Source organism: Manis pentadactyla, chromosome 9 (genome assembly GCF_030020395.1).
Source record: "Manis pentadactyla isolate mManPen7 chromosome 9, mManPen7.hap1, whole genome shotgun sequence".
Lineage (NCBI taxonomy): Eukaryota > Metazoa > Chordata > Mammalia > Pholidota > Manidae > Manis > Manis pentadactyla.
The window spans coordinates 38,557,351-38,569,112 of record NC_080027.1 but is presented as its reverse complement, the minus strand read 5'-3'; the positions used below and the strand labels follow the sequence as shown (position 1 = coordinate 38,569,112).

General features: G+C 38.7%; 1 protein-coding gene across 4 annotated transcripts in view; it reads left to right on the top strand.

Moving 5' to 3' along the window:
- Nucleotides 1–1,061: 1,061 nt before the first annotated feature.
- UVRAG (UV radiation resistance associated) overlaps nucleotides 1,062–11,762 on the top strand; it is a 328,856-nt gene continuing 318,155 nt past the window's right edge. For 2 of the 4 annotated variants that reach the window (XM_057507207.1, XM_057507206.1), the window contains exon 1: nucleotides 1,062–1,410. In XM_057507207.1, the coding sequence (XP_057363190.1) occupies nucleotides 1,077–1,410 (334 nt within the window). In that variant the 5' untranslated portion in view covers nucleotides 1,062–1,076. The remainder of the gene's footprint in view (nucleotides 1,411–11,762) is intronic. The other 2 variants (XM_036895386.2, XM_036895385.2) reach the window with 1 other exon arrangement.

Here is an 11,762-nt window from a genome sequence, read left to right as displayed (position 1 = left end):
GAATGAATGCTATTTATTACAGAAGCAATTGTTTATAGACACTCATTATGATCAAGGAAGTGTTCATGGAAGAGTGGCATTTGAGCTGGGCCTTCACTTAAAAAACAAATCCAGATTATCTGTCAGGTACTGGGAATCCTGTATGACAAGGTGCGTGTGTATGTGTGGAGCTGCATGTATTATAAACTCATTTAAAGACAATGCAATAGAATAATCAGGAATATGGTAAAGGAAAGGTTACCAATTCAGGGTCCCAGAGTGGATCAGAGAAGGCTTTTGGAAGAGAACCCAGCCCCAGATGAGATCTGATGGGCAAGGAAGCATTAGGAGGAGAAAAATAGCAAAAATTTTCTAGGGACAGCATAAGCAACCCACTTGTAGAGGTGAAAACAGCGTCCTGGGTGCCTGGCACACCTTGTAGCTCAGAGTACCAGTAAGGGGAGTGCAGGGAGGAGCGTCGACTTGTGGGCTGGAGTTAGTCATGGAAGAACTGGTAGGACTGCCCGGCAGGTTTCTCGTCCCAGTGCATCCTGCGTGGAGGCTTTCTGTCGAGCCATAAACTACTCCTATTCAAATCCCCGCAGGTTGACCGGAGGCACTCAGGAAAACCCTGCTCAGGGAGCTTGCAACTGTAGACCAGACATCGCGATTCAGCTACCGCCTGATGGGTCTCCGCCCCCGGAGGGAGGCAGGCTACCATGGCAACTAGGTTAGGGCGGAAGTGGCTCTGAAGACTGAGTCTCACTAATCAGGTGACTCTCCTGCCTCCCGCACGTGACAACGGAGCCCAGGCGCGCTCTCTACCTAATCAGACCTCGCCTCTCTTTCCCTTTACTGACAACTGACAGCGACCTATAGCAACAGCTCTTGCAGTTCCACCAGGAGACCCCGCCTCGTGGTAGTGAAAGAACCAATTAGACTGGGAAAAAAGAAGCAACGTCCCAGGTTTTACCCCAGTTTGACAGACGCAATTTAGGCCATTCCCCGGTCCCTCCGCCCCTAGTCTATTCCGGTCTGCGATGGAAAGACCTGCTACCCAATAGGGCTTCCTTTATTTGTCGTTGGGTTCCGCCCCCATGGGAGCTGAACCAATGAGAAAGCCACTGAGTGGGGGCTCACTGCGGTATTATGGTTCTTCCTTAGCCAGCGGCGGCGGCCGGAGGTGGGATAGAGCAGTCCTGACTCTCGGGTGGCGGGTTGCTGGGCTGCAGGGGCTCGGCGGCTGGTGGCTGGGCGGTGGTGGCGGATGCCGGAGGAGCGCCAGCCCCGCCGCTTGGCGGCCCCTGGGTCGGGATGAGCGCCTCAGCGTCGGTCGGGGGCCCGGTGCCCCCACCGCCCCCGGGCCCGGCCGCCGCGCTGCCTCCCGGTTCTGCCTCCCGGGCCCTGCATGTGGAGCTGCCTTTTCAGCAGGTAACCTCGTGGGCTCGCGGCGCTCGGGAGGGCCGGGAGGAGGCTCGTGAGGAGACCCTGGGGGCGGCGCGCTGACCCTGTGCCAGGCGGGAGACCCGGAGAAGTGGCCGGGGAGAACTCGGACTACTGGGGAGGGCGGTCTGCAGGTCTGGTGAGGGGAGGGATCCGGCATGGTCGAACCTCTGGGCGACCCCCAAGTCCCAAGAGAAATCCCGTTCCTGGATGTGGGCTGCAATGAGGCTGGAAGAGACCCAGTGAAGCTCCATGGGGGGCCGGGTGTGAGTGTAGGGAGCTGGGGATTCCCTTGCGCAGACCCCTCCCCCTTATCGCTCCTGGGAGGGGACACGGGGAAGCCCTGGTTTCCCACGGGAGACACGGAAAGCAGTTTTCTTTTCTCAACCCGCTTGCGGAGAAACCTGCTGGAGACCTGAGGAGTCTTTAGGATTTCTAGCATTTACTTTTAATCTCTCCTTACCATGAAGATAAATCCTTGGGGCTTTATTGTTACCTTCCTAATTCTCAGTCCCCAAGGAATGCATTTTAGCAATTAAGGGGGAGCTTTCCTACTTCATTCCTTCACCTGACTGTGAAGGAGGATTTGATGTATATATATTCATATTCCCCGGTCCTTTAGCTTCGGTCTCTTGGATCCACATTGTAGGGGGATAATAGAGAACAGTGCCTTCGGGGATCTGACAAAATTCTGTGTATCACCACTTACTTGTAGTGTACTTCTTCCCTCCTTCTCTGCCTTGCCCTCCTTCTAGCCCCCAATAAAATACTTTGTATTTGCAGGAACAACCATTAGAAGACTTTTAAAGTGCCTTTCACTTTCTGTCTTCTAAAAAGACCTAAGAAAAACTGTCAGTTATTGAGAGTTTACTATGTTGCATTTGTGCGAAGTGCTCAACGGCTAGTACATTGAGTTACAACTATGAGATAGCTGTTGTTATTATTCCTCATTTTAGTTCAGGAAACTGAGGATTAAAGATGTAAAATCACCTCCGAAGGCTTGCAGTTGGTGAATGGCTTCAGTAATCCCAGCGTCTGACCCTGTAGCCCATGCACGTGGTTGTGTGCTTGAGACTTGATTACCTTTATACAGGATAGAGCGCGTTCCTCCAAACCCTTCCTCCAACTTTCAATCTCTGCCATATACTTAGGAAAGATTCATAAAGAAGAAAGCAGAGGCTGGGGGCTGAGGGCGGATGGGAAATGGGATGGATTTGAATACAGGAAAGTGGTGGGGTGCTAAAGCATAGGTGTGTTGGAGACAGTAGCTACGGTGGTAGCCATTGAGCTGAATTGTTCGCAGCTATTTGTGTGGTAGCAAAGGATTTAAAAGACTGGGAGAGCATGTGCCTTGGTTTGGTTGTACTGTTGGGAAGTGAGTTTGTGGAGAATTTGAAGGTAGTGAGGGTTAGATTGTATTTATGAGGTGCTGTGAGAGAGTAGAAGTCTGGTAGGGGTAGGCCAGCCTCTGGAAAGAGCATTAAGGTGAATTTCCGTGTGTGTGTGTGTGTGTAGGTGGATTGTGAGAGTGGATACTGGGGGAGGCAGTGGTGGGCATGTTACAAGCAGCCTGGAGAAATCCTAGGGAGTTGAGGGCCAAGAGGGATTTAGTTTGGGAGAGTGTTGGGAAGATGTGGGATTAGGAAAGAGAAAATGTCATTTGTTTCATAAAGCCTGTTTTCTGATAACAGTTCACAGTTTAAAATTGGGGAAATAATCCAAACTGTCCATGGAATAAATTCAAATGCATTTGTAAGTGCTTGTCAAGGTTTTAGATTTGTGCAGAGGGATATATAGAGGCTGAATGCTGTGAGAGTTCTGAATGTGGAATTTATAGCTTTCTCAGGGTGGCATCCTTCTTGAATTCTTGGAAAGCAGCCTATGTAAAAAAAAAACACTTTTTACATTTTGCAGTTGACATTCATTTAGTTTTCTGGGTTAAAATGCTCAGGTTTTTAGGATATAAATACATAATATTTTAAAAAACAAACATTTTTGTTAAAGTGTTATCTGTATATGATTAAGTATACCTGTTGTTAGTACACAGCTTGATGAATTTTCACAAAGTGAAGTTACATAACTACTACCCAGATTTAGAAATACAAAATTATTACCCCAGAAGTGTCCCTCTGACCCAGCAATGTTCTCTCCCATCTCTACCTTGTCTTTCTTTCCAGAGGAACCACTATTCTGATTTCTGACATAAGAGATCAGTTTTTGACACCGAAGAAAATTCATTGTCCTTTTTTGCCAATGGCTTTTGCAAAATTTAAAAGGGTAGATAATGGGGAGTTCAATTGAATTTAATTGATCCTATGCTATTTGATAAGGTGTTATTTCGAAACAAATCCTGTTGATTTAGGATTTCTATGATTAAGTTGATTCTCTCAAAGCATAGATCAGTGGTTTCCCAGCCTACTTCTAAGGCAGTAGTTTTCACCCTCAGCCCTGTTGATTTTTTGGGTGAGTAGATGGGCCTATAGGGTGTTGAGCCACATCTGTGGCCTCTACCCACAATATACTGGTAGCACCTGCCCAGATTTGACAACCAAAAATGTCTGGGTGTCGCCGTATGTCCCTTAGGGGGCAAAATTACTCCTGGTTGAGAACCACTGTTCTAAGTATATTTTCATTTTAGGATAGAGAGTATCCCTGCTATTGTCTTCTCATTTATTCCAGTCTTCATCAGGTCCCACTGTTTCTGGTGGCTGCAATGTTTAAAACACAAATTTAATATATATTAGTTACAGAGGTATTGGAATCCACCCCCTTCTCCAGTCTGCCTCCAGAAAAATACTTATTTTGTTTTTGCTCAAAGAAACCCCACAAAACTCCGTATAAACCCTAACTTAATTTTATTTTAATCCACTTGGCTTAAAAAAAAGTTTAGTTACGACTGTGTAACACTTGAACCTTTGCATGTATGAGTACTAACTATAGTCCATAATAGCTACTTGACTGTCAAATGGGACTACTTTGCCTCTTTTTGTTTGTGTATGATTTTACTTTAACTATAAGCGTGAACTAGTTACACATTTTGAAGACTGTTTTGCCCTTTAATTTTTGCTTGAGGTTTGTGATTAACTAGTGACTATAAGCTCATCTGAAGGATAACTTCCTTTACACCCTTAGGTTTAGGACTTTTGAGGAAAGAATTTGTGTTTTGTGGTAGAGACATTTGTCCTTGAAAGTTTAATTGAAAAAAATTTTTTTTCCTCCTCAAAGGCTTCCTCACTTGCATATAACCTAATTATGTTTCTCAGATACTCAGAGCTGTGAGGTTTTTTCCTCATGATGTTTTTAATGACTCTTTCCGGGGAATCACGTATTTCTTTAAGAATTTGGTAAAAGCAATAGACCCTTTCCTTAGAAAATGCACTTAACATACACATATAAACATAATTTTGCATGCAGGTTTGGTTCCCTTGAAATATACATAAATGGAAGATCCCAGATTAAATAGTCCTAACCTGGTTTAATCCCCTTGTTTAAAAAAATAAATTTTTTTAAATTTGCAATTTGTTTTTTTTCTTAGGTGTCTATGTCAGTATGTTTACCTCTACCATATTTTGCATAATAATATACAGGTATGTTTGTTTAATTAACCCCCTGTTGGTAGCCTTTTGGACTATTTAGAGTTTTCCACTGTTACATTGTTGCAGTGCCTATCCGTATACAGGCATCTTTGTACATTCCTGCTAATATTTCTGTAGGATGAATTTTGAGCAGTGAAATCACTCAAAGGATGTGTCTTTCATTCTCTCTCTCACTCTATATATAGATGGACAGATATATGTATACATTTTTTTAACTTTAAAATATACTGCAAAGTGTTTACTAAAAAAAGACTCGTATTACACCATGACCACCAAATTACAACAGGACCACTTTCTCCATATTTTTTGTTAACTTTGGCCATCATAAGTTTTCTCAATGTTTTCCAGTCTGATTTTATGTAGATATACTAATATCTACATATATATAAATATTAATATATAGTCTGTATATACATATGTATATATTTTAAGTTTGCATTTATTACACTTTACATAATATATGTGTTCATTTATTGTATACCAAACATTATGCTAAGGGCACGTAACTGTATGAATTTTAATATCTTTGGATAGATTTATGTAGCATTTTAGTTTCTTTTGTGAATTGCTTGTTTATTCATGTCCTTGGCATTAATTTGTTTGCTTGCTCATGTTTTTCATTAATTTGAGGAGCATTTTTCCTGTCCTTTTTTTGGGAAGGAGGTGGGCTATATTAGAGTTACTAGCCCTTATCTCCCTTGAAATTTTTTAAGGTAGGCTTTATTTTTTAGAACAGTTTTAGACATGTAGAAAAGTTGAGCTTGAGAAGATAATACAGAAAGTTCTCATATACCCTACACCAATTTCCCCTATTATTATTTTGCTCAGGTATTTGAATATAAAACTTCAATAGAATATGCTTTAATACTCTCTCAGATTCATACCACATAATCCTCTATTTTTAAATGGCCAAGCATTCTAAATCTGGGACTTGCAATAGCACACTCATGATGAATGCAGATCACCGTTTCTATCAAATGACCCATATGTCATATTGTAGGCTGCTCTCTGAAGATTATGTTTACACATCAGTTTGATCTGATATTGGTTCCCACATTTTCCCCTATTCTTAAGATTAGTATGGTGCATATGTTACAATTAATGAGCTGATAGTGATATATTATTATTAACTGAAGACCATAGTATTTTTGGATTTCTTTAGTTTAAAAAAATTATGGTAAAATGTACATAACATAAAAATTTCCATTTTAACCATTTTTAAGTGTACAATTCAGTGGCATTAAGTACGTTCTCAATATTATACAACCATCACCACTGTTTTTGGAATTTTTCATCATCCCAAGCAGAAACTGTACCCAGTATACAATAACCCTCCAGTCTTTCCTCTCTCTAGCCCTTGGTAAACTCGGTTCTACTTTCTATCTCTATGAATTTTCCTATTCTAGGTACATCATATAAATGGAATTATAATATTCGTATTTTTGGGTCTGGCCTTTTTCATTCAGCATGTTTTCAGCATTCATCTTTGTTGTGGCATGTATCAGAATTTCATTTCATTAGAAGGCTGCAATAATCTGTTATATGTATATATTACATTTTCTTTATCCATTCATCTCTGGATGGATTCCTAGTGTTTACCAAATGGCTTTTCTATGTGCCGGGATCTCATCCTGAATAGCACACCACATTGTGTTTAGTTGTTCCATCTCCTTAGCCTCCGCTGGGCTGTGACAGTTATTCAGACTTTCCCTCTTTTTGATGACCTTGACAGTTTTGAGTACTGGTCAGATATTTTGTAGGAAGCCTCTGTATTGGAATTAGTCTGATGTTTTTATTTTCCTCATGATTAGACTGGGGTTATGGGTTTTGGGGAGGAAGGCCAGAGAAGTAAAGTGCCATTTTCCTCTTGTCGTATCAAGGGTACATACTATTAACATGACTTACCACTGTTGATGTTAACCATCATCATTGGCTGAGGCAGTGGTTGTCAGATTTCTCTGCTGTAAGGTCACTCTTTCCCGTTCACTATTTTATACTGTCCTTTTGGAAGGAAGTCACTGTGTGCAGCCCACACCTGAGGAGTGGGATTGGTGTCCTCTCTCCTTGAGGGCAGAGTGTCTACATAAATTAATTTGGAATTCTACTGCATGGGAGATTTATATCAGTAATCACTTCCTCTTACAGATGAGAAATCTAAGGTCTGGATAACTGTCTCAAAGTCACACAGAATGTCAGCACTGGGACTGTAGTCCAGACCTTTGATTCCAGTTGCCATAGACACTCATTCTGCAGGGTTCTGGTGAAAAATGAAAGTTTTAAGTTAACCTCAAGGTTTGAGACTATCATTCTTTATAGTTTATTTCCCACAGCATCTGTACCTAGCATTGAACTTATTACATAGTAAGAACTCAATGTATTTTTACATCTTAATTTTATTTGTGTGCGGGTCTTTTTTTTTTAAGAACTTTACAGCCTAAAGAGGGAAATGGGATTGAAACAACATGCAAGAAAAAAAATGATAGAAAGCTTTATAAAGCTTAATTTAGCTGTATTGATATGTATTTTCCCCTTATGTGTTTATGCTGTTAGATAACTTACTTTGTCAATCTAATTTAATCATCTTTTTATTATGTTTTCAAAAAAATCTGTTTCGTTGGTAAGGCCAGTGGAAGGCAGAGAAAAAAGTTACATCTTATTGGGAATATATGTCCATGCAGCGCAGTACTGTGCTGTGTACATTTATTCCTTCCTCAAATATTTATTGAGACCCTTCCTTGTGATTCAAATTTTAAAAATGCAATATCTATAAAATAAAATGATGGCAGTTTTTGAGCTGCATTGGTCCTTGTAAAACTGAAACTACATGAGGAAGCTTGAGAAACTTGGAAACATCAGCATCCTAAAATCATAATTTTTATGGGACAAAATGTCATCAGGAATTTAAGATTCTTTTTTGCTTATTTGTTTTTCCTGTGAAAGTGTTTAGCTTTCCTTTGAAAGGAAAAGCTATATTCTTATTCAGTGTTTAAGATTTCTCTACAGGGTCACGGTTCTTTGTTGCAGAAAATTCAGAAGTGAAACTGACTGGAAATAGAGCAAGAGCAGAATTGAAACTAGTAAGTTGGGCCTGAAGTGTGTGGAGAAGTGAAAAAATTCGGTTTTTATAGTTTCCAAATGTGTTTTTTTGATTATCTCTATATTTTTACCTGTCTGACATATTACTAATGGGGGAAAAAGGAATATTTGTTATTTTTAATGTACTTAAATTAGAGCAGCCACAAACTAGTGGTTTTTTAGAAAAATTAAAGACAGGTCTATGCTAAGAGAGGAGTTGAAACATTTTAGGTTTTGTACTTTGTTTTAGATTTAATGACGTCAGTGATATCTTAGGCAGAGTTAAATTTTTTTTGATGCCTTGTGTTTTAGCAGTTGTATTCTTAGATTGTACAGGTAAAGGAGCATAATTGTTAAAATTTTAAAAGCATCATTCATAGTATACCTTCTTGGTTTAGTATTGTATAACCTCGATTCCATCTTATTTGAAGATGGAAACGTGGTTTTTGAGTCATAGAATTTTACAGATGCACAACCTGAAGCTCTGAGAAGTAAAACTATTCCGCTGGCCATAGACTTGGTTCATGTGTTTCCCTCTCTCAAGGAATCAATAGAGTATTAGTTTAACAAACCTGAATTGAGCGTCCTGCAGTTCCTGCCAGTGGCTCAGACCAGACCACATTTTGGGTCTCATGCTCAGTTCTGCTGTACTTGGCTGGGTGTTCTGAGAACTTGTTTCTTAAAGTTCTCTTTGTGCTTTGACGCATAATCCTCACAGCTCTGGGGATTTTAGGCTAGAACTAAAAGGGGGGAAAGGCTGTATTTTAAACTTTTTTTTAGGGCAGAACACTCAGACTCCACTCCTACATCCCCTTTTATGGTGTGAATTAGAATGAAACTTTGGAATGTCCCTCTGAAGTTTAAGTGGTCAGTCTTCCTGTTTTGTCCCTGGGTACTTAACCATGTCTATCCTTTTTGGAATATTGCACTTAAGAAGTCCTGATTCTTAATCTCTTTAAATTTCTCAAACAACAACCGTCTGGTGATGGTGGGTTTTGATATCAGGAATTTTATTTTGTGTAGTATTTGGCACTCGTTGCTACAGACTTCATTTACTAGTAATGTTATTAGGCATTGAAGACTCTAGTTAAGTGTGTTTATTGGTTAAGAGGCCCAGGCAGATAATGCTAAAGCTGAGTATTAGAACCTTAGCGCTTAGGCTTCTCTGTTTGTTTGCTGGTCCATTGAAATGTCTGGCTTTTTTTTTCCCACCATGGTTTTTAGAATGTCCTAAAAGATACAGTCAGACTTCTGAAAATAGTGAGGAAAAGCAGGAAGCTGAAGCTGGCAGTAACCTTTGGTTCTTGTCAGTAGACTCATGGGTAAGAAGAAAAAACAAGACACAAAAAGTAAAAGTGGAAATCAGACTTTTATGATCTCTTTTCTCAAGGAAAAGCCTGGTGTTCTTTAACATGACATACTTTTTTTGACTGAGGGTTTAGCTCTGAACTATAAGTAATTCATGTGTTCATGTTAGCCTATGTTAAAACTAATTTTAAGTTCAGAAGTCAAACTGAATCAGTCGTTTATTCAACAGACGTTTTATAAAGTACCTTCTAAATTATATTAGGCACAGGATTAGAAACTGTATGTCTTGTTTCCTCCAACCTACTTAAGTCTTTCAGAGGATATGAATTACTTCCTATCAAAATTCCAGTCATTTTTTTGGTATGAGAGCTAATACAGGAAAACTAAACTTTTAAAAATACAACATGAAAATAACTTAGTATTATGGAAAAACTTTTTTGCCTAAGTGAATGAATAGAATAGTGTCATTGAGAAAATTGGTACTGCTTTCATCCACTAAAATGTTAATATCTGGGTATATATGAGAAACAGCAATATGAGGAAGATTTTCTAATTTTTTCATTCTGAAAACATCACAAAACAAGGTAGGAAGGTAGGCCATGGGTGCTCATCGTAGGCCTAGGGTATTTTACAGGACTATACTCATTATAGGGTTGAGTTGGCCCCATTATGGGATTTTATATATATATATATATATATATATATATATATATATATATATATATATTAGATATTTCAGGCTTATTTTCATGAGTTGACTTAATGGAGTTTATTCTACATGGAAAATATTTAATACAAACATAAAAATAAAGAACTGTTCAAGTATTCTGGAATGACTGATTTACTTTTGATATTCATGTATTTCTATCAAAAGATATCAGTCTGATTATTAGATGGGGACACTAGAGTTGCAGAATTTCTTAATTGTACCTTAGGTACATTGTTGATATTATACAAGCTTGGCTGTTTTAAAATTACCTGAAAATTGCTGAAAGTTATTGCTCATGATTATTATGTTATACTTCAAGAAAAGTTCAATATTTTCTTTAATGAAGTAGCAAAATATACAGTGCATTTTTAGATAAGTCATGTCAAAGTAAGATTGATACTTCAAGTAATCTAAGTAAACATAGATTTCTTTTAAAAAATTGAAAATTACATTAATTGCTATTCTGTTCCTGCTGTGTACCAAATACTGCATTAGGCTCTCATGTAAGTCTTTTTCCAGCTTCTCTTATTGTTGGAATACCAGAATATATTTGGATATGGTTTTACAATTTTTTTTCCTTTATTTAAAAATTTGCATTTCATTTTTATTGTGAGTCATTATACAACGTCTGGTTTTAGGTTTTTTGTTAATTTTTTTATTGAGCTATAATTGACATATAACATTATAGTAGCTTCAGGTATACAACATAATGATTTGATATTTGTATATATTGTGAAATGATCACCATAATCAGTCTAGCTAACATCTGTCACTGTACATAGTTAATAACAATTGTTTTCTTTGTGATGAGGACTTTTAAGATCAACTGTCTAGTTAAAAAATGGAATGCAGTATTACTAACTATAGTCCCCAAATGTACATTACATTTCCATGATTTATTTTTAAAACAGGAAGTTTGTACCTTTTGATCCCTACACCCATTTCACAGTCCTTTTCCCCAAGGTTTTACAGTTTTTTTAAAACAAGTAATTATTCCTTTAATATGCTGTGTAGGAAGACTTGTAAGGCTGGTTGTAAGTAACGTAACTTTGGGAAAATACTTTGTTCCGGTCTTTGGCTCTTAACTTTTATAGTGAGAAGATTGGGTTATTGTATCCCTGTGCACATTTGCACATTTTTAATCTCTGTGTGCCTGTTGCTTTACTTTTGTCCCTGACATTTTCATTCCTCAAATCCTGTGTTCAACTCTGTTCTACACTATCATTTGTTTAATAGATACATTTTTTGAGTTTCTATCATGTATACCACAGTTGTGAAGAATATGAATTCTAGATTCTGACTGCTTGGGTTCATATCCCTGGGTCCCACAATTCCCTAGTTGAGCAGGCTAACAGTTACTTAATCTCTTAGTGCCTCAGTGAGGCTCAGATCAAATGGGCAAAATCACCCCTGTAGGGTTGTTGAAAGGATTAAGTGAGTCATAAATTTGCTAAATACCTAGTAGGTGCCCCAGAATGTTAGCTGTTGCCGCTGTCATTACTACTATTAACTATGTTTCACACACTGAGGACGCAGGATAAATAAGGCACTGTCCTTATCCTTGGGCTGGGGAGACTCATAATCTAATGATTAAAGCAGCTACCTCAGCAAGCCATTTTGGTTTAATATGAGAGATAGTTTGAGCAGAATAC